At 41.4% G+C, this 23,413-nt stretch overlaps 1 protein-coding gene across 1 annotated transcript; it reads right to left on the reverse strand.

The window, feature by feature from the left end:
* Window positions 1-1,810: 1,810 nt before the first annotated feature.
* On the reverse strand, window positions 1,811-10,999 carry LOC143849800 (cellulose synthase-like protein E6). The gene is made up of 8 exons (XM_077359003.1): window positions 10,682-10,999; window positions 9,563-9,890; window positions 7,766-7,906; window positions 7,368-7,499; window positions 5,347-5,559; window positions 5,032-5,256; window positions 3,534-3,881; window positions 1,811-2,382 (listed from the first exon to the last, which is right to left on the reverse strand). Exons 1-8 carry the CDS (start codon window positions 10,954-10,956, stop codon window positions 1,837-1,839), a joined length of 2,208 nt encoding a protein of 735 aa, XP_077215118.1. The 5' UTR covers window positions 10,957-10,999; the 3' UTR covers window positions 1,811-1,836.
* Window positions 11,000-23,413: the final 12,414 nt, after the last annotated feature.

A 23,413-nucleotide genomic window follows, 5' to 3' on the forward strand; every position in this document is an offset into this window, starting at 1 on the left:
ATGCAACAGCCGCGAAATGCCTTCTGCCGTGGTCCCTAGCAATTCCCATAGGAAAGGGATTTATGTGCACTTTTCAAAATGCAAAACCTTTAAATAAAGAAGGTGGCGACAGAATTCAAATATGTTTTTGTTTTAATCTGATTCCAAGCTAGCAACAGAATTCAAAAAATGGCTGTGGAATTGACCAAATCATCGGTCAATTCCACTATCGTCTTTATTTTCCAAACAAAATTTTGTTTGGAAGGGTTACGGTGAAACAATATTGGTTTAGAATACACCCAAAATGCTCCTTCAACACAATTCAAGCTAAGATTAACATACAGACAACCCGTCTATAACCATAACATGGCTTTTCTCTTACAATCTCTCCTACAAATTCTAAAACGCCATTTGGATGGACTTCAAAACACGAGAGGTCCCAAATACATTTGTGGTTCTAAATGTCGTTTGATGCTTTTGAATCTTCATATGCCTTTTCTCATCTAATATGATTTGGCCTGTGGTTTCATGCATTATCTAATAAAATCATTCATAAAATTTAGTGTCCAATGAGATATGATTGAGGCATTGAATGACTTTGGATGCCTAAAGTTATTAATTTATCTATGAGTGGCTTGAAATTGCATGTTTGGGTTGTATGAGTAGCTTGAAGTTGCATGAATCAGAGTTGAAGTCGAACAACCTTAGCTATCATGTGTCAATATATTATTTTATTATGGCATTTGTACTTCCAGTATTTAATGTGGAAACAGCTAGACAATGTGTGTTTCCTAGAACTGAAGCAACTTATGCTAATGTCATGTGTTGGGTGTGTTGGATTTTGTCTTGTTTCCCACTCCACGTAGGTTCTCCTTCTGCTAGTTACCTGGTGTGACTAGGATTGTTATGGAGCATAGTAGCTAGTTAGACTATGATAGAAAGAGGAGAATTAATTTTGGAATCTCTTGGTTAGGCTAGAAGTAGATCTTGGGCTAAGTGTTGAAACTCCTTTATATACATTGGTGAGAAAATGAGTTCTCCTCTTTGGTTTTCTCTTGTGACGATAAATTGAGGGGATATTTTCTCTCGGTATATTTTGAACGGACTTGTTGAGGAGACAGTGGAAAGGATTGCAATTTGTAGTTTTGGGATACAATCATTGGAATCCTGTTTTATAGCTTTATCAGAGTGCATCGAAGATCGTATCTGGGGGCCTAAAATTGTGCATAAAAGAGGGGCAGACATACTAATTACTGAAGGTGACTGTCAAATGTCTCGGCGTGGGCATCAAACAAAGCAAATGGCCTCTGGAAGTTAGCAAGGATTATATCTTAAATTAGAGATTTCAGCATATGTTGTGATCGGCAAATGACATGCAGATAAATTAGCAAAGGATGGAGTGGAGGAGGAAGTGAAGGTTGTTGGGTTTAGTGAAATGCTAGACAGGAAGTTAGCAAGGATTATATCTTCTCTGTTATTGTTCGCGACACTTTGCCCCCATGTTTTGTTGCATCATTCTTTCACCGTTTAATAAAATGTTATCTTTGAAAAAAATAATGGAAGATCGTATTCTCAATTGTGAATGAACGCAGACATCTAGGCTGAACCATATAAAATTTTGGTGTGTGTATCTTGTGGTTTATTCCTTTTTTACTTTGTGCTTGATCGGATCTGTTTTTCTGTTTAGTTTTCTTATCTTCATTAATAAAGAAATTGATACAAATATTTTGGTCTAAGGATAATGTTTAAGGGATGGGACTCAGATTAAGTGGGACGACGAAGCAGTGTGTGGTTGGGCCAAGTCAATGTCCCAGAGAGAGAGAGAGAGAGAGAGAGAGAGATTTCAACATTTATACACTAAAACAGAGGTACCAAACAAAACAATAGTGCTAAAGCAAATGATGTAAAAGATAGGGAGCTAGGCAGCCGGCCTTTGTCTTTACGGAAGAAGAGAGCTTGGTAGATTGGAATGTTGATGAAAACCAGCAACCCACAGAGAAGAAACTGCAAGATCAATGGCTCAACAACCATTGCTTCCTTCTTCAACATCACCCTTATGACTCCACCAACCATGGAAAGAAGTTGCAGCAATGCAAGGGTGGCTATGATAGTAAACATAGGAGAAGAGGATCCAAACTCCATGATCTCTTGTTCATACCTCTTTGAAACTTCATGGTCAGCCACCTTAGTGGTGATGACGAATGCCGACTCGGAAAACCCCAATAGCTTGAGGATGTTGTCGATTACAGCAAAGAGGTATGAGGTTGTTCTTTTCATCAACCACATCCTTTGCTCATTTAACCATCCCTTAGTGGTCTCTCCAAACCAAAGTGACTCGCCGAGGCCGTAACCAAATTTGGCAGTGATCACATACAAGAAGGGTATGCACCATGGGCTAGATATCTGAAGGCATGCAAATTTTCGATACATTAGCATTAGGGTAGAGAGAGAGAGTGTGTGTGTGTGTGTCAGGCCCATAAATCCTTAATTACAAGCTAGGGATGTAGCAGCAACCGCAAGCCCATAGTATTGAAGTATACTCAACTCAACTCAACTCAACTAAGCCTTTGTCCCAAACTAGTTGGGGTCGACAAATGTATCCTTCAGAAATTTTCATGAAGAAGGTGAAAGGATCTACCCATAGTGTTGAAGTATAAAAAGATAAAGAGAGTTGCTAGGGTCTATCGCGAAAGGAATTTCGCAGCTAGTCTGTCGCATGTCGCATGTCAGACCAACCACCTTGCGAATGAAGACAACAGCTTTGGTCTCCATTCACGAGGTGGTTGGTTTGACATGCAACAGACCAACGGTGAAATGACTTTTGCGATGGACACTAGCAACTCTCAAAGATAAATAAAACCTACTCCAACAGCTTAAGCTTTTGAAGTAATTGGTTGTTTCACATGGTATCAAAATGTTGCCTCACGGCAGGTCTTGGGTTCAAAACCAACAACTCCTTGATATTAAAAATCCAAAGGTACGGCAAACCTGAAAGAGGGGTGCCACATGTGCAACGTGTACCGAAAACCCCAAAAAAGAGGGACCACACGTGAGGATGAGTATTGAAGTATAAAAAGATTAAATTACACTAGCTCTAAGGGGCTGTTTGGATACGTTGATTTTAGAATCCAAGTTTTAGTTTGAAAGCAGTGTAAAATTCTGGATTTTATAATCCATTATCCTGGATTTTAAGTAAGAAATCTAGATTTTAGGAATCCCCTACCCCCCCTCCATCTTGAGATTTCTAAAACCTGGAAACACGGGACGACCTCCTACTCTCTCGCTCGGTAAAAAGAGGTGCGAGAAATCAGAAAATGATGGACAATCTCCTTCTTCTCTTGTCTACCATCCAGGATTTTGAGGAAATAATATTGATATCCAAATGGCCCCTAACAGGTTAAGCTTTCGAAGTAATTGGTTGTTCCACACATAGGGCTCATTCCCAAAAGCATGCAAGGTCTCTAACTATGTGTGGGGCCGAGAGAGAGAGAGAGAGAGAGAGAGAGAGAGAGAGAGAGAGAGAGAGAGAGAGAGAGAGAGAGAGAGAGAGAGACCTTTGGGAATAAAGAAACACCACTAAGGAGGCAAAGTGAAGGGATAGCAACATAGTAGAGTGTTGGGATGGAACAAGGTGCCCATAAGCAGAATATGGAGTATCCCATTTGAAGTCCTGGCTTTATCTTTCCATGCCCACATATGAAGGGACAATACTTGGAGAGGAAAATCTGCAAATCACCCTCAGCCCATCTCTTATGCTGCACAAGTGACTGGGACAATGTGGTAGGAGCAACACCCAAGAAGCCCTTCCTGGGTGGGTTAAAACAAACGGATTTCCAACCATTACATTGAATTGACAGGCCTGTTAACACATCTTCTACAGGACATCCATACTTCAAACCCACCTGCAAATTCAAATGAATGAATCAAATGAGTTGATAGAATGAGAAATGGTTCCTAGATCGAAGGAAACACATATCAACCTAGAAAATAAGAAAAAAAACACAAATCAAGAATGCAAGAGATAATTCGTCATTTCAAAAAAAAAAAAAAGAATGCAAGAGGTCTACGTGGTTCGTCACATTGAGTGACAACATCCAAGGTGAAGGAGCTTCCACTATATGTGAAGATTATAAAGTACAAGATACCTCAAAAGGTTTACGACCAAGACTTTATATAGAATGGAATCCCTAGGAAGTTTGGAAAGGAAAAATATTTCTAAAATTCCTTACTATTTTAAGAGAGGAAAAAGATAACTTGAGCCAGCCCTATTCAATTTTTATTCAGAGGAGCTTCAATTTATGATATTATCCCTCCAAATTAACCAAAATCATATTGTTTCCCTCTAAACAGTGGAAAAAGTTTTCCCAAAAAGAATTCCATCGGAAATATTTTTCTTAAAATCCAAACAGTGCCAAATTTCAAGACAAAAATTTCACCCAAATACAAAATCTTTGCAATTTTTACATTTCAAAAATACCTTTAATTATGCTTTAGGAGTCTTTTGGGCACATCAAGTAATCATAGGGGCCATAGGATTATACATGAGATAGAACTCGAGAAATAAATATGATATTAATGTTGGGGTTCCACGCAAAAGCAAAATAGTCCCACATCGGTGAAGTGAAGTGGATGGGGATGGGTTATAAGGGAATGGGTACCCTCCCTCTAAAGGCTAGCTTTTAGGCGTGGGTTTTACCCGGTTAAATTTCCTACAAATGGTATCAGAGCTCAGGGAGTGGTAACCCTAGTTTGCCTCCGAGGGCGGGAATGTCCCTCGGGAAAGTCTAGGAAACCCCGGTGTGGTATCTCGTGGTTCCCACGTTGCCGCCGCTAGGAGGGGTGAGATTGTCCACGTTACTTCCACGTGGAGGGGGAGACTGTTGGGTTTCCACGCAAAAGCAAAATAATCCCACATCAGTAAAGTGAAGTGGATGGGGATGGGTTATAAGGGAATGGGCACCCTCCCTCGAACGGCTAGCTTTTAGGGGTGAGTTCTACTCGGTTAAATTCCCTACAATTAATATGGAGAAAGAGAGAGACATAAATATATACCTGTTTTCCCCATTGAGTATTCTTCTCATAGGTACAATTTGCCTGACCTTTTACTCTCTCTTCTAAGGAGCTTACACTTTCCTCCCCCCTCCTTTTTGCATCTTCCTTCAATTCTTCCTTATATTTCTTACTATACTTCTTCCCACATAGACCCATTCTCCTGTGAAAGCACCCAGTTCCAATATACAAAGGCCCTCCATAACCATCGAATCCAGGCAAATCTACCTTCAAAAACAGATAGCAGAAAAAAATAAGCAGTTCAATGAGAAAAGGAGAATCTAATCACATTATCAATCATATTTTGGTAATACCCACCTCACTAATTATTCTCAAAGAACAGGCATAGAGATCGTTCTTGGTGAGGTTATTAAAGGACTGTGGGAACTGAACGAAACCAATATCATGACCCCTTTCTTCATCCATGAAAAAACACAGAGCATCTCTCACTGATTGCGAATTATTTGAGTACATGTCACAATCCACGTTGAGAATGATCTGACCGTCGCTTATCTCGGATGACACCCTTATCTGCACGTTTGATCATGGTGATGAAGGTGACCAACCATGATGATGATGTTGGTAATACGATGCAACAAGATTATCTCACTGTTGAAGTATAAATGATTAAATAACACCGACTGCAATGGCTTTAGCTTTTGGAGTAATTGGTTGTTTCACATGGTATATTAATGGGTTCTCAGTTCAAAACTCACTACTGTTTGCTATTAAAAGTCCACGTGTAAGGCCAACCCAAAAAAAAAGAGGCCACACGTGAGGGGGAGTGTTGAAGTATAAATGATTAAATAATACCAACTCCAACAGATTAAGCTTTTGGAGTAATTGGTTGTTTCACACTTACCATTACTTGGGGTTAGGGGTGTAAACGAGCCGAGCTTGGCCAGGCTCGGCTCGGCTCGTTAAGCTCAAAAGCCAGGCTCGGCTTGGGCTCGGGCTCGAACCAGGCTTGGCTCGGCTCGGCTCAGTCTGGCTCGACCAGGCTCGCGAGCCTTATCGAGCTCGAATTATATTAATTTTACACCTCTCATTTTCCCTGGACGGCCCTATGTAGTGTTTCTTTACTACTTTTTTTACACTAGGGGGGTGGTCCAAGTAACAAATGGGGTTCCAAAAAAGAAGTGACATATTTTGCCTCCCCCTTTCACTCCCTAGACAACCCTTTTAGTGTATATATTAATATATATATATATATATATTAAATTCTTAACGAGCCTTAACGAGCCGAGCCGAGCCGAGCCTGGCCTAACTCGGGCTCGGCTCGTTAAGCTTAACGAGCCGAGCTCGAGCTGAGCTTTTTTCGAGCCGAGCTCGAGCGAGCTTCCGAGCCCGAGCCAAAATTGACACCCTTACTTGGGGTTCATAACAAGAAGCGTGAAATATTCAATCTGTGTATGTGGGTACTTATGAATCTCCACCCGTTATCATTCAAAAAAAAAATCAATCTCCGCTTGTATTTTCATATATATGGCTGCACGCCTGCACTCTCACACCCTTTTCTTGTCTTTTCCTCAAATAGTAGGTTAGGGAGTAAAAATATCATTTCATGCCCTTTATCTATACTATATATAAAGTGAATCATCTCTCTCTCTCTCTCTCTCTCTCTCTCTCTCTCTCTCTCTCTCTCTCTAGGCGCGTGGCACTAAGTTTTAAATTGGATGATCTCTCTCTCTCTCTCTCTCTCTCTCTCTCTCTCTCTCTCTCTAGGCGCGTGGCACTAAGTTTTAAATTGGATGATCTCTCTCTCTCTCTCTCTCTCTCTCTCTCTCTACGTATATGTATGTGGGATTTGCTAGGAACCATCAGATAAGGCATTTCGCAGATGGTTTGTCGCATGTCAAACCAACAGATGGTCTGTCGCATGTCAGACCAGCCACCTCGTAATGTTGACAAAATCTGTTGAAAAGTGACCCTCTGTGGCTGGTCTGACATGCGACAGACCATTTGCGAAATGCCTTCCGCCATGGTCCCTAACAAATCCCATATGTCGATATAAGCTATTTGGTAGTCAATCAAATCTTCTTTTCTGAGGGCTTGGATCATCCTATGGAGATGACTTTTGGGATAAAGACTCTTGAAATGATTTGGATCATCAATCCCCCAAGCTATTTAAAATACTTGCAACTATGTACTGTCGTCAAAGGGAGGATGCCCAAGTTCTTATAAGCCCTTCCACATCCATTCACTTTTCCAATTTGGGATCTTTTGTTTTCACCTGAAACCCTCAACACATTTTACAACCTATGCATAAAGGTAAGCTAGCATGTAGGTATGTCCAATTTGTATAGTAATGTGTGTGCACATGCATCTATAAAGATTACCAATGCATTCATAGCTCCTGCTTTGAAGTTATGGGGGTTTTGGGGTCTCTTCTCTCTGGCCAAGTACACTAGAGTTGGCAATGCAGATCCCTCGTTATCCACAGCATTTGGATCCCTACCATCAATTAATATCTGAAAATTAAGAGAAAAACACATATAAGCACAAAAAAACAACTAAGCAGACATAGTCCCTGGCCAAATCAGCACTAACTATCAATTTTTGAGTCTCACTTGGGGATATGAATGTGTAATTTAGACCGCTGACCTGGAGAACATCATGGTACCTACGTAGATTGTAGGGTTTTGGGCTGTAAATGAGGGAGCTAATATGCGAAATCACTTACAACAAGGTTGATGTGCTAGTGCTGGTAGCATTCATTAAATAAAGAAAGTTGTACCTGAAGGATAGATTGGTGATTTCGGGAAGTTGTTGTTGAGCTCCATTCAGAAAATCCTTTGTGTTCTTCTCGAATATCCTCCGGAATCCTTCCCAACTTACATGTCGTTTCAATTCTATTCTCCATGTCTTTATACATTTTCTGGAAAAGTAAAAAATGAAAAATGTATCTACTAAAAAAACCCTAAATCAAAACCTATATATCTACAAGAAACCCCCAAAATTTTCTTAATTACCAATAATATTTTCTTGTGCCATAATTATTTTTTTGTCTACCGATTCTACCATAATTTTTATGTAAAAATCTCTCTCCTTTTTTGGTAACGCTTCTCTTAATTGAATACATCATCATAGCATTCTTGCCCATGCTATGCATATATGGGTGTAAAATAATGGGCCCCACATGAAGATGAAGTGGGTGGGACACCATTTTTCCTCATGTTTTGATCGGTGAGTCCAATGTTTTACACCTAATTTCCATGTGGGGCCCATTATTTTACACATGCATAGCATGGGCCAAGAATGCTATGCATGGTAATATAATTTTACACCTCATTTTCATGTGGGCCGACCATTTTTACCCCGATATGGCAGGGCCCATCATATCCACCTAAGCCATGCATATGGTGGGACCTACATTTTTATACCTATGGGTGGGCCCACTATCTCCACACATATCCATGCATCAGGTGGGACACCATTTTTCATGATGTTTTGATCTGTGGGCCCAATATTTTACACCTCATCTTCATGTGGGGCCATTGTTCATAGCATGGGCCAAGAAACTTACCATGATGTATCCACTTAAGAGATGAGAGATTATAGGGATTATAGGGATTTAGTGGGGAGAGATTATAGGGATTTGTACCCAATCTTAATATATTAAGGGTAAAACAGGCAGATAAAAAACTTAAAAGCTAATTATTGCACAAGATGATGTTATTGGTAATTTACAAATCAAAAGGTTAGGATCATCTATGGGGAACAAACAAATGAATGGTTTAAATCATCCAATTAATTAGGTGAGGCCCACTGTACTCTTTTTTTTCCACCGTGCAATATAGAGGCTGTTAGGTAGAAAAACTACCAGTCGCCCGGTCGTACACATATGAGGCTCTAAGCAGTAATTTTAGAGCGTCCATCTTGTAGGCTGCTTGCTCTAAGCAGTAATTTCTTTAGCATGCCCACTTGAGGACCAGCAAGCACTCAAAAATCAAAGTTGCTGGGCCCACAATATCAATGGCCCAGATTATGTAGACGTGGCCGCCTTTTGAATGAGATGACACGGAACAAAAAAGATTATTTTTTATACACTATATGGGCACGATTGGCGACCTTGAATTTATTTTCATAATAGACTAATGTCTCCAGGTGGTGAGAGACGGGTAGCGAGGGTGAAGAAGTGGTCTCAGACCCCTTGCTAATAGTTTAATAGCAAATAGTTTAATAGCAAGGAGTGTGGAAACATCAATTACTTCTGAAAATAAAAATGAAACATGGAATTGATATTTCCACACCCTCACACCCTTTGCTATATTACAAGGGTCCTCGACCTGCGCCAAGTTTTGTTCTCCCAAATGATGGTAAGAAGTGGCTAAAAATCAGTAAACAGTAAACACTACTCAAAGTAGGATGCACTTTTTTCCTTATTTTTAGCCACATCTCACCCTCATCTCAACCGTGTCCTCTCAAATTTCTCCCCTTCTCCTACCCAGTACGCACCCTAGCCCTCTCTCACCTGAGACAATAATTTGTCATGAAAAAAAATTCATGACAACCAAACATGGCCTAATGTTACCTTGATGGCCGACCACTGCTCGGTCGAGTGAGCATCACCATGTGGCTCAGAGTCAGATGTCGTGGAGAAATAGGCCGCTGGAGACCTAGGCTCCACCTTGAATTTCTTGGAAAAGGGAATCCAATGCTTTGAGAAGCGAGACGCTTCTAAGAGAGCGTAGAACGTTAGATCTGACCCACCGTCGTCGGAGAGATAGACGCTCAGTTTTTCCGGCGGGTAGTCGTATGCCATGACCGAGAGAACCGTGTTGATAACCAGGACCGGTGGCTCTATTATTGGGTCTGCCGTACACACAAAAATGTCCACACCCGGTAATTCGCTTTCGTATCTGTTTATCACCGAGTAAAAGAAAGTTTAAAAAAAAGCCAAGGCTCTTGAAGTGATCGTTTCTCAAGGAGAGAAAGAATCAGATTGGTTGACTAATAGTCAATGAAGACTCTCTTAACACCATCACCATCGGATGGATTGATGCGAGCAGACCACATCGGTGGCAAATGGCAAGGCGAACCGATTATCCAGGGATGGAGGGCAGATCTCTGTCTTAATTTCTTCTCCCGTGATATACCTTTGTATAACTTTGTTCCCTTCATTTTCTCTCTTCTTGTACTATCAACTTCCTTACTTGTGGTCTCTTTCTTTTTTAGCACATATTTAACCAGTTCAGAGAGAGAATATAAAACCAAAAAATTTTACACTGAAAAAGAGAGAGAATATAAAACCAAAAAATTTTACACTGAAAAAGAGAGAGAATATAAAACCAAAAATTTTAAGAATTTTATATTGAAAATGCAGTATAACTTTTTTATATTTAAAATAAGGGACTTGATATGTTCACTCCTTTTTCTACTTGGAGTTTCAGACACCCATGTACGAGAGTAGTCAGAAATACACTACTCCTAGTAAAATTACAAGTGGAGTCCACTTCCTTCTCTACTCCCCCTCAATTCTCTTATCTTTCCGACTTAGTACCTTTCACAGAGTTGGGCCCACGAAAATTATATGGAATAATTTTTCATGGTTGCCAAACATGGCCTCAGTAATACAGTAATCCACCAATGAATTCAGGCTTTAGAAAGTTTAATAATTACAGGCATGAGAGACAGATGGGTGGAGTCTTACCTTTGAAAGAGTCTTTCCTTGAAGGTGTGACGATGGACAGGGTTCCAACGAACGGCTTGTGTAAGTATCCAATAAAAAGCAAACCAAATCTCGGCTGCAAATAAACCTAACCAAACCCATCTCCCTTCTTCTCTTGTTGGAATATGACTCACTCTATACACCCATATCCAACATATTCCCACAAATATCGATACTGCAAATAACTTATAACCACTACTACCTCTTCCCTCTGTTTCAAAAAGTGGAAAATACCCTGCTCCTCCATCCCTCCCCATCTATCTCTCTCTCTCTCTCTCTCTCTCTCTCTCTCTCTCTCACACACACACACACACCATATCTTTATATATACACGTCCTTTGAGATAGTAAGCAATACTATGATTATTCAAAATGACTTCAGCTTTAGGGTAGAGTTAGATGCACACGTGGCGGCCATTTAAGGAGGGAGTAAATAAATGGGAGAGGAGGAGAATCTTTGACCACAAATATATACGGGAGAGGAGGAGAAACTTTGACCACAAGTGGGCCCCATGTGATTGGGCGCTTAAGCGCACCATAAGTTTGGTGAGCTTAAGCTCACCAAACTTATGGCTCACCAAACACAGCTCACCAAACTTATGGCTCACCAAACTTATGGTGCGCTTAAGCACCCAATCACATAGAGGCCACATTTTCTGTGGTGATCCAAACCATTCATTTGCAAGGCCCTATCATAGATAGGGTGTGTACCAAAAATCAGCTCTATAGGATCATTCTAACCCTTCCATTTCTGGAGGGCAAAAATGGGCAAATTTGGGGACAAACAATGTCTATCCATTTTGACCTCCACAAATGGATGGGTTAGGATGATCCTATGGAGCTGATTTTTGGTACACACCCCATCTATGTAAGGGCCTTTCAAATGAATGGTTTTGATCATCCTAACAAAGTGGGCCCCCATGTAATTGGGCGCTTTAGCGCACCATAAGTTTGGTGAGCTCTCTCTCTCTCTCTCTCTCTCTCTCTCTCTCTCTCTCTCTCTATATATATATATATATATATATATATATATATATATATATATAAAGAGGAAAATGATTGTGAGGTTGAAGTTCATATAGCTTATATGAGCTTGAGGGCCCAAACACATATGGGCCCACATTGTTAGGATGATCCAAAGCATTCATTTGAAAGGCCCTTACATAGATAAGGTGTGTACAAAAAATCGGCTCCATAGGATCATCCTAACCCATCCAAAAGTGGAGGGCAAAATGGACAGACACCGTTTGCCACAAATCTGCCCATTTTTGCCCTCAGCTTTTGGAGGGGATAGGATGATCCAATGGAGCTGGTTTTTGGTACACACCCTATCTATGATAGGGCCTTGCAAATGAATGGTTTGGATCACCACAAAAAATGTGGGACCCATGTGTTTGGGCCCTCAAGCTCATATATCATATAAGTGCTTATATGAGCTTTAAGCTCACAATCATTTTCCTCATATATATACTAGTGGGACACCCCGTGCGATGCACGGGGAGTGGGAAAACATTATATTTAGCTTCTCATGATAGACAATAGAGACACTGCAACTTACAGAAACCTTATAGATCGGACGGTTGCGATCATCCCATCGAAATGATTTTGGGGGCACAGACTATTTGCGTCGCAGCCCATCAAATGGACGACTTGGATCATCCTATGGCATTGACCACAAACTTAATTTGAAAAATCTAGGTGGGGCCTACAATTTGGCCTTAATGTTAATGCACGACCCACACCATAGGATGATCGAAACCATTCATTTGATGGGCCACAATGTAAATAGGTTGTGCCCCAAAGATTATTTCCATTGGATGATCACAACTCTCCAATCTATAGAGGTTTCCGTAATATGCAGTTTTTCCTTAGATCGGAGGGCTATGATTATCAAATGGAGGATTTGGATCATGGGGCGGTGCGTACAATTCATTTTGAAAAATACAGGTGGGGCTTCCCTTGTTCAAAGATTTGAAGAAAATAATTTTTGGGCCCACCAACTATGGGGGATAGACCAGTGCAAAGATTAGAAGAAATTAATTTTTGGGCCCATCAAAAAGACTTTGAAAAATATGGGAGGGTTTGCGTGGACCCCGATCCCGAGGACGGGTGGGCGAGGGACACGAGATCCCGCGCCGGTCCTCTAAGATCTCTACAATGTGAAGGAGAGCTCTACCAAGGAACTCTCGAAATGATGTCACTCACCGCATGGGTGGCGATATAAATGAGATACATCTCGATTCAAGGACCAGCCCGGAACCAAGATGTACATATAACATAGAAGAGTCGTCATCCAAGGAAGTAGGCTCTGGATCCCATGAAATACTCTGTTGCAACGGATAACCAGAGATACAAGAGTCCGTGCCTGATGACGAATGGGGAAGGTGTTAAGCGCCCCCAATTCGCCAAGTGCAAGCACCTGGTCTCTTTTGCCATTTTTAGTTAATTTTGAAGAGTTTTGGGCTAAAATCATGTGAAATGGGAACGAGTATCCCCGAGAAAACGTCTATCTAAGCATGCATGACCCGGGGATGGGCAAAAGAAAATAAACATCCAAATCCTAACTCACGGCATCTACTCCTAACCCATTACATCTAGGAAAGCAATGACATCCGCATGCACAGCTACAGCTAAGCAAGTAATAGCGGATATGATAAGCAGAAAAGCAGTAAATATCTACAGCTAAGCATGTGAAACTAATCGCACAAGAAATAAGCAAGCTGAAAGTAAACACACAAGGAATCAAAGACAAACACACGATAAACTAAAATATGCGAGGAAAGAAAGGAATCAGAAAATAGACGGTATGCGCAAACCCAAAATGCCAGGGAAAAGAAAATTGGACATACGATAGACTCAGGGAGGGATTCCAAAGGAATCGAGCTCGGTGATCCTGATCCGCTAAAGATCGGACAAGTCTCGCGATCGTCATAGCCTATCGTTGGGCTCAGCGAGGACAATCCCTGTAAAGGGACCACGCTACGGCGTCGCCCATCCCAAAACCCGATAAAACGTCGGAAAACCGATAAAACCGGCAAACCACGATCACCATCCTTGCCCATTTTGGTTTTTTGTATTTTTGGGAAAAGCTTGAAAGATAGTTTTAGATGCTGAAATGATTTTTTAAGGGTTTAAATGGTTTTATTGAAAAGTTTGACTGAACTTGGGATGAAGATCCCAAGCTGCCTACGTATCCTGTAGAAAGGGATCAAGCCAACGTAGTTCGACATAGCTTTTCGAAAAACGCTTTTGTTGATTTTTTTATGTTTTTTGGATTTTTGTTATTTGATTTTTATGTATTTTTTTTATCCCTTTTGATTGAAAGGGTGTTTTGGCTCAAGAGGTTGCCGTCCGTCATTGCCTTAACCCGACGAGTGCTCCCAAAATCGATGGGGATCCCAAAATGCAAAGAGAATCCCAAGGGACGTGTGAAAAGATGAACCCGAAGAAGGAAAGGAATGAATCCCTAACCCTGTAGAAAATGACCATCTCGGAGAGGAAAAAACCTTTAAGTCCTGTAATAAAGGATGGCCTCCAATAAGGGAAAATCCCTAAGCCCTTGAGAAATGATGAGATAAGCAAAGAGGCATGGAGGGCAAAGGGATGGGTCAGGAAACATTCTGCAGTGCGAACATCACTTCCCAAAAGAAGAAACGGCAGAGGGTGAGTGAAACAATATGGGAAAGTAAAGTCATTGGGGGGGGTCAACTTCCAATCAGCAAAACCGATTACTCTCATATTGTCAAGACACCCAAATGAGGAATATAGATAATCCAAGAGCAAATTTTCTTTTATGCCTACTATCGTTCCCCCTAGAAATCCAAAGAACAGGCTAATGACATGGGCCTAATTCATGCAATGAACTCATTGAAATCTACAGATGAAATAAGAAGAAAAGGAAAATTACCTGTAGAATGGTTGAACTTCAACTGATGTCGACGAAATCTTCGGAATTACCAGAGATTGGATTAGCTAAGCCGGATTCCGATGTTAGCGGAAGAAAATCGCCGCAAGAGGTTTGCCAGAAAAGGGGCCGGATCCGAGACTTCTCAAGATGATGGTGATCATAAGGAGGGTTTAAAAAGATGAGGATAGGGGGTTCGGTGGAATGGGGCCTAGTTAAATGGGTTTGAGGGAGATGGTGGGCTCGGTGGATGGGGTAGATGGAGGTGATGTAAGAGTTTTAATGGCTGTGAAGTAGACGAGGATGGGTTTTACCTAGAAGAAGGTGAGATGGATTTGAGTAGGTAGCAAAGGCAGCAGGGAAGAAGGAAAATGATTGAAGGTGGGCGGCCATGGCGGAGGTGGGGAGCCGGCACCGGCGAGCTTGCCGAAGAAGAGAACCTGCAAAACCCATCTCTCTCTTAGCTCTCTGCCTCTTAGCTCTCTCTCTCTCTCTCTCTCTCTCTCTCTATTGCTCTTTTTCTTTCTTCTTCTTCTTTTTTTTAAAAAAAACAAAGAGAAGAAGTTGGAGGTGAGGTGGAGGAGATGGCGGCTTGGTTGGGTTTTGGAGGTGGGTTTTGAGTTTTATAGGCATGTGTGGCCGGAATCCATGGTGGTGGTGGTCGGATTTCAAAGAGGGTTTGGTGGTGGTTTGAATGAAGAATATGGTGAGTTTGGATTAGAAAATGGTGGAAATGGGTTTCGGTTTTGGAGGAGGTGGTTGGAGAAGGGTGGAAGAGGAAGAGGGTTTGGGGGTTTGGTCGGATTCCGGCAAGCTTGCCGGAATCAATGGAGATGGTGGTCTCTCCTTCTCTCTCCCTTGGTGGCTGCTGTTGGTGGGTTTGTGAAATGGGGGAAACGAAATGGGTTTATGAATAAAGGAAAAGGAGATGGTGGAGGTGGTGGCTTGAAGGGGTGGTGGTGGTGGTAGTGGAGAGGGTTTGAAAAATCTACAAAGGGGTTGAGAACGGTGGTGAATAGAGGTGGTGGTGGTGGTGGTTTGATGGATTTGCAGAGGTGGTGGTGGGATGTAGTTAGTGGCCGTGGAATGGGATTATGGTAGCCGGTGGTGGTGGCTGGTGGTCGGAGGAGATGGGTTCGAGAAGATGAGGTTGGATGATGGTGGCTATGGGTTGTAGAGGAGGATGGGGCGAAGGTGGAGGTGGCGATGGAGGCCGGAAGATGAACGGAGGATGGCCGCTCCCCTCCCACTCTCTATTCTCCCTTTTTTTCCTCTCTGTGATATCCTAAAAATCCAGAAGAAACTCTCCCTCCTCCTTTTTTTCTTTTCCTTGCCCCCCCCCCCCCTTTCTCAAATGAGGCTCTCTCCTTTTTAAGCCCTAATCGACCTTCTTCGAAGGGGAAATGGCATTTTTGCCCCTACTCCTTCCATGGACAGCCCCTCTTTGTAGCACCTTTCAAATCCATTATTTTATACTTGAAGGGTGGCCTGGGTAGAAAATGGGGGGGGTTAACATTTAGCTCTTATTTGTTCACTGCCCATGGGGTTGGTATTAGCACACCTTTGAAATTTAAATCCACACCCCTTTTTCTTGCAACTGATATTAACTCAACCTAGCTTTGGTAATGGCACAAGCTTGGCTTGTCCTTTTTGGTAATTTTTCGCCCAGCTTATCTAAAAATTTGCAGGGGCCTCTTGGGAACATCAACAACTTCTTGGGAATTTCGCACCCAAGAATGGGCACAATGGGTAAGTAATCATTCGGGTTTTCTTCGCACTTGGGTTTGGCTCTTGGACTTTTCGGGAATCGGTTTCAGACACTTCGGGAACTTGAGACTGACTTTGATTCTTAGGGACTTCGAATTTGGTTCCGAGACTCAGATTTCGGGATTTATTCAATTTTTGGGAAATTTGGGTCAGGTCAAAATGGGGTGTCTACAGATGCCCCTCTTTGGCAGAGGGTGCTTGTCGCACGAATGCCAAAGCCAAAAGGACGACGCATTTTGACCTGCCCCGAAAACTTGGTTAAAGAAGGAAAACGTAAAGAAAATAATTTTGTAAAGATTGAAATCTTGAAGGGTCAGATGCCACAAGGGTCTTACTCAGAGTGGATGCCTCAGGGGACTTTGGAAAGGATGCCGCAGGGGACTTTGGAAAAGATGCCTCAGGGGACTTTGGAAAGAATGCTTCAGGATGGCAGATGCTGTATGAGAACGGGCTTAGATGCCGTATGAGAATGGGCTTAGATGTCGTATGAGAAACGGGCTTGGATGCCGTGTGAGAACAGGCTTGGATGCCGTGTGAGAACGGGCTTAGATGCCGTGTAGAAACGGGCTTGGATGCCGTATGAGAACGGGCTTAGATGCCATATGAGAACGGGCTTAGATGCCGTGTAGAAACGGACTTGGATGCCGTATGAGAACGGGCTTAAATGCCGTGTAGAAACGAGCTTGGATGCCGTGTGGAACGGGCTTAGATGCCGTGTGAGAACGGGCTTAGGTGCCGTACGAGAACAGGCTTAGATGCCGTATGAGAACGGGCTTAGGTGTCGTACAATAACAGGCTTGGATGCCGTGTAGAAACGGGCTTGGATGCTCTCATAGTAACAAAAGGTGGAATTTAATTAGGCGGAACCCTCACGCACTAATCAAGAGGGAAAGCGTTGTTATGCGGAACCCTCACGCAGTAACAAGCGATGGAAATTTGTTATGTGGAATCCTCACACAGTAACAAAAGGTGGAATTTTAATTAGGCGGAACTCTCACACACTAATCAAAAGGGAAAGCTTTGTTGTGCGGAACCCTCACGCAGTAACAAGCAATGGAAATTTGTTATGTGGAACCCTCACACAGTAACAAAAGGTAAAATTTTAATTAGGCGGAACCCTCACGCACTAATCAAAAGGGAAAGCTTTGTTATGCGGAACCCTCACACAGTAACAAGCGATGAAAATTTGTTATGTGGAACCCTCACACAGTAACAAAAGGTGGAATTTTAATTAGGCGGAACCCTCACACACTAATCAAAGGGGAAAGCTTTGTTATGCGGAACCCTCACGCAGTAACAAGCGATAGAAATTTGTTATGTGGAACTCTCACACAGTAACAAAAGGTGGAATTTTAATTAGACGGAACCCTCACGGACTAATCAAAAGGGAAAGCTTTGTTATGCGGAACCTTCATGCAGTAACAAGCAATGAAAATTTGATCGAGGAGTAAAATTCTTATGAAAAGATTGATACTCTCACGCTTTTGATTGATTGATTGATTTGAATTGATTAATTTGGATTGATTCCTTTGGAGATTACTTTGTCTCTTGCTGAGAAAATGGGAGTGCGAGTTCCTTGCTGAGGACCGGACTCACATGATTTGCTGGGATTTTGGGTACTAACCCATTTTTGAAAGAATTAGATTTTTGCTGGGAATTGAATGCTTTGAGCAATTGCCATCGGACTCTCTGAGAAATAGACGTTAGACTCCATTGGGGACTAGCTTTGCTGATGAGCTGACTCTGTTGTAGAGTAAGCTCAGTTGGGGAGATTGGAGGTTTGACTAGGAATGTGCTCGTAACCTCTCTTATCTCAATTTGCTGGAGACATTGGCACTGATTGCCTTTGCGTGCCTGACATCTTATATGACGCAAGTCATAAAAGATGCCCCTAGTGTATTGTACTTCCATGACAAGAGTCATAGGGAGGTAAAACAATGGCGGTTGAAGAAAAGATGCTTCTTTCTGTGAAGGCTTGAAGTTGCAGGTTTTTTTTTTTTTTTTTGGTAAGGAGAGAGTAGGACAATCACCATGATAGCTGAGTCTGAGAATCTCGTCTTTGCATTGCTCACTTCTGGAGGCTTAAGGTCTTTGGTAGGTTTGAATAGGATGTCTCTTGCCCCTTCTAATACCTAACCAGGATTTACTCCGATTTTTTTTTTAGGGCATGCTGCCATTCTTCCAACGTCAGCGATTTCGACTTCAAAGGGAAATGACAACAAATAAATAGGAGAAACAAATTTCAAATGACTCAATCCAATAAAACTATTACTCTAGAGACTCGACTCATTTTTTTTACTCACTCTTGGATCTTATGTGTTATATGTTTTAGGGTATGGCCTAGCCACTCTAAGAGTACTTCGAATACCGTGTCAAGAGACACTACTCTCCTCCTTCGGTATTTCCTTCATGGTTATTATCCCTTTCAGATTGCTCGGTTTCAATGCCCTAGTTTAGAGGAGCGTCAAAATAAGCTTGCTGTCACTCCTTGGACTCCGAGACTTTGCTCTGGTTGAAGATTCTTTCTCCGCCTCATTGATTCGCTCCTTGTGAGAAGTCACTGCCATTGACCAGATTGCCTTTCCAGGTTTGCAATCCGGCGAACCGCTTGCCCTATCTTTTGCCTGGATCGACCTTTCGGGTTTCCAGTCCAGCGGGCTTGAGTACCCTGACTTTTGCCTAAGCCGACTTTTTGGTTGTCAACTTAGCGGGTGAATGACCCTAACTTTTGCCTAGGCCACCCTTTCGGGTTTTCAGCCTAGCGGGTCTTCAAACTCCATCGTTTTTCTCTTTTCTTTCTACTTTTGCCTCGAACCTTTCCTTGTTCACCAGAAGGACTTTCTAGGTGGGCGTGGGTTCAAAAGGGTTGGATATTTCTTTGGTTCAAACGATTTCGACCAAATTTGGTCTAACCAGATTGCTTACATACCCCAAAAATGGAGGATCAGGTCCGCGTAGTTCGCTTGGGGTTTGGAAAAGAATGATTTAGCTTTTAACTCAAAGGTTGACCGAACCTGGAAGACCAGGTTGCCTACGTACCCTGAAGAACTGGGGATCAGGTCTGCGTAGTTCAGAGTTAAAATGCCCCTGGTTTGTGGGCGCTTGAAAAGAAGGTTTGATTTTGTTAAGGCCCAAAGGAGTTTGCAAAAGGATTTTTCGAATTTGGGATTTTTTGTTTTGAAGGTTCAAACAGCCAATGATGGCCTTCTTGTGTACAGGCTTCTGAAGTGATTGAGGTTCAACGGCTTTGAATCTTTTTCTCTCTCCCTTTTTCTTTTTTTAAGGAGTCTGGCGGCATTTCCTGGCAAGACTTCATCTGTACTGCGCAAACTTGACTGATTGAATTCCCACTTTGTCTTTGGGATCTTACACTGATGCTCAATTTTCTAAGACTCAGGGTCTTCTCTATACGCTGAAGATGCTTTAAAATCGACTCCACTTCTTGGGATTCTGATATTTCTAAGGAGTTGACATAGGGGCACGTTCCCTTCTCCTTTTTGTTCTGGATTCTATCTTCTTCTTCTTTTTGGATGTTCTTTTTCTTCTTATTTTTTTTTGCTTGGATGTGGGGAATGCCCCTACACCTTGAATGCTTTAACTTGAGATTCCATCGCAATGTACAGCCCAAGTGTTTTTTTGGGGCTCATGTTCTATGATTGTGACTTTGTTGTCAGAGAGTTTTCTCTCAATCTTTTCATTATCTTCACTTGATGTCTAATGTTCTTCCTTTGAAATTTTCACTTCTCCGACCTGATGTCTAAAGTTGAGGGAGACTTACATTGAACAGTGCCAGGGCAGGTTCTCAGTTTATCCTTGTAGGACCAAGCATGACTACTTTGAACCCTCTTAATAGGTTTATCAATTATTCGCGCTCTTCAGGAGATAAAGTTTTGCCAATCCGTATTTCCCGAGTCTTGGATTTCAATATCACTATCCACAGTTTCGATTTCATCTGCAAGTGGCTTTGCTCGACGCTCTTCCTCTCGTTTGACCATCTTTCAGATCTCGAGGGGAATTTCGTCGGCATCCTCGTCCGAGGAGGGTGTCTTAGTTTGTTTATTAACATTAGATCCAAGAGCGAATACACAAGAATATTAACAACACTGGAATCATATGTTCAATTCATAGAAGATTTCAAGTACATCAGTCATATTTGACATGCCACGATGGGCTCTACACCAAACTCAACAGATGACTGGACATTGACTCACAATAAGAAAGATCAACGTACACAACATACTCAGGCTTGACATTGACACAATTATTTAGACATACCCACTTTGACAAGAGAGTTGGTATGCAGCCGACAAAGAACGAATTTCAAAGATGTGAGACTTGGTTTTTTTTTTTTTTTGAGGCAATAGACTAGCGCTGGAAGTTCATGGAAATCATGCCTTCCTCCATAATGGTGATAACTATGGAGTTCGACCCTGAAATAGGAATCTCAAAAGGAGCGGCCTCTTTGGTTTCTGTAGACCTGGCTCAAACTGATTTTCAACACCTGATAATGGCAAGGCTTTCTCTGGCATGATGTTTTCAAGGAGCTCAAGCTCTGACATTTTTTTTTTAATTTTCCCTTTGCAGTCAATCTACTTCCCAGCCCCAGGGTGGTATAGGTAAATGTGGTAAGATCTGTGAAGGGTTGAATGAGTTGAATGGTTCCCATGGTGGGTGGAAGAGGTGTAACATGGTTAGGTGCAAGGTTCTCGAAAGCATTTGAGTTCGAGAAGAATGAGGGGATCCCCGTCTATCAGGACCTGGATTTCATCATCATTTCCCTCATTTCGGCCAGGACGAGACTCTCAGTAGACTCAACCATCTGCGCAAGGTGAGAGGAAATAGGTACAGCAGACTGGCTAAACCAGGAAAGTTTAGAGATGGAGAGGTTCTTTTGGGAGATATGATAGGCAACTGGGCAAGTCTCTTGTCATGGACAACACAAACATTAGGCTTAGTGAGAAGTAATCACATGGCAATGTAATGTGCAAATTGAAACAAAAGGTTAACATTTAGCCCATGGGGTTGGTATTAGCACACCTTTGAAATTTAAATTCACACCCCTTTTTCTTGCAACTGATATTAGCTCAACCTAGCTTTGGTAATGGCACAAGCTCGGCTCGTCCTTTTTGGCAATTTTTCGCCCAGCTTATCTAAAAATTTGCATGGGCCTCTTGGGAACATCAACAACCTCTTGAGAATTTCGCACCCAAGAATGGGCACAATGGGTAAGTAATCATTTGGGTTTTCTTCGCACTTGGGTTTGGCTCTTGGACTTTTCGGGAATCGGTTTCAGACACTTCGGGAACTTGAGACTGACTTTGATTCTTAGGGACTTCGAATTTGGTTCCGAGACTCAGATTTCGGGATTTATTCAATTTTTGGGAAATTTGGGTCAGGTCAAAATGGGGTGTCTACAGTTTGACTCGACTCGTAAGGGTCCGGGTGACACAGGTCAAAATGACTGGGGGAAAGTTACGGGTCACGAATCTTGGACCTGTACCCAGCCCAAGAACTGTACAACATCAACAGGTTGTGCCCCAAAAATCATTTCCATACACTAATCCTAGCCATCCAATCGATAGAGGTTTCCATAATATGTTGTTCCTCTTACATCGGACGGTTAAGATCACTCTATGGGCCTATGGATTTTTTATTACAAATGCATAAAGGAGATGGGTAAGATTGAAATTATGTGGTTTTTATGGATGCCTTTGTTAAAAAGCATAAAGGATGGGGGTAGGATTGAAATTATGTGGCTTTAACAGGTGTCTTTGTTAGAAAGCATAAAGGAGGGGGTATGATTGTAAATATGTGGGTTGAATGGGTGCTTTTGTTAAAAAAAAGTCAAAAAAAGTGATGTGTAATTCCCAAAGATTTTTGGGAGAAATTGAAATAATTCCCTCTCTCTCTCTCTAAATAATTCCCTCTCTCTCTCTCTCTCTCTCTCTCTCTCTCTCTCTCTATATATATATATATATATATATATATATATATATATATATATATATATAAAAGGAAGTCACGCAGTATACAACGAATTTATGTGGCACTTTTCATAGATTGCTTACCTCCCTAAATCACTCACTCACTTTTTTTTGTGAAGGATTGGGATTAATATCACTTCAAGGAGGTGTTTGATTGCGGGACAATCTAACCATGAAAAGGACCTTGTCCCGCATTGTTGTCATGTGTATAGCTTGTCCCGAATTAGTTTATCTTTATTTGTTTACTTTTTTTTATCAATGGATTATTTGTGTCCATTGTTTGTTCCATGCAAGGTTTTAAATTTCGACCGAAATTTTGGGTTTTGGTGGATACCGAAATTTAAATTGGGGAAAGTCGAAACGTTACTTTATTTCGACCAAAATTTTTGTTTTACTTATTTCGACCGAAATTTTCATTTTTTTTAGATTTCGTCGGATTTCGAACGAAATTTTGAAATTTCAGTTTCGATGAGGACCAAAACGCATTCCGAAACCGAAATTTAAAACCTTAATTCCATGTTGTATTATAAAGGAATAAATTATCTAAAGAAATGATAAAGTGAAGGACTTAATTTGTTGCAGGAGACCTATCATTAAAATTACCAAAATACTCATATCTCAAAGAAAGTTGCCAAAATGCCATGATCATGTGGAAAATGACCAAATACCCTTATCATAAAAAATGAACAAAATACTCTTACCTCATTAAAAAAAATCGAAGTACCTTATCTCTGAGTCTCTGACAATGATCAAAATATCCATATCTCACAAAACTAATATTTCAGAAAATAACTGAAATACCCTCATCTTTTTCATCCATATGTTCTAGGGATTAGGGGTATTTTGATCATTTTTATGAGATAGGGATACTTTAATAATTTTCTATGAGATAGAGTTATTTTTGTAATTTTTCATGATAAGGGTATTTCGATGTTCGATCATGTTATAAGATAAGGGTACTTTGGTAATTTTTATGACACGAGTATTTTTCTCGTTTTCTATGAAATAAATGTGTTCTAGGAATTTCTCAAACTTACTATAACTACACACTTTATGTAAG

The sequence above is a fragment of the Tasmannia lanceolata genome, unplaced genomic scaffold (genome assembly GCF_043159265.1).
Source record: "Tasmannia lanceolata isolate RefF3 unplaced genomic scaffold, GAP_Taslan_0.1 ptg000018l, whole genome shotgun sequence".
Taxonomy (NCBI): domain Eukaryota; kingdom Viridiplantae; phylum Streptophyta; class Magnoliopsida; order Canellales; family Winteraceae; genus Tasmannia; species Tasmannia lanceolata.

Bases quoted from the DNA above. Each gene is read 5' to 3' on its own strand.
- LOC143849800 (XM_077359003.1), bottom strand. From the start codon at position 10,956: ATGGGGAGGGATGGAGGAGCAGGGTATTTTCCACTTTTTGAAACAGAG. The intron at 9,891-10,681 runs GTAAGACTCCAC...GGTGATAAACAG, and splicing joins AAGGAAAGACTCTTTCAAAG to ATACGAAAGCGAATTACCGG. The intron at 5,560-7,367 runs GTAATCTTTATA...TCAAACGTGCAG, and splicing joins CAGGAGCTATGAATGCATTG to ATAAGGGTGTCATCCGAGAT.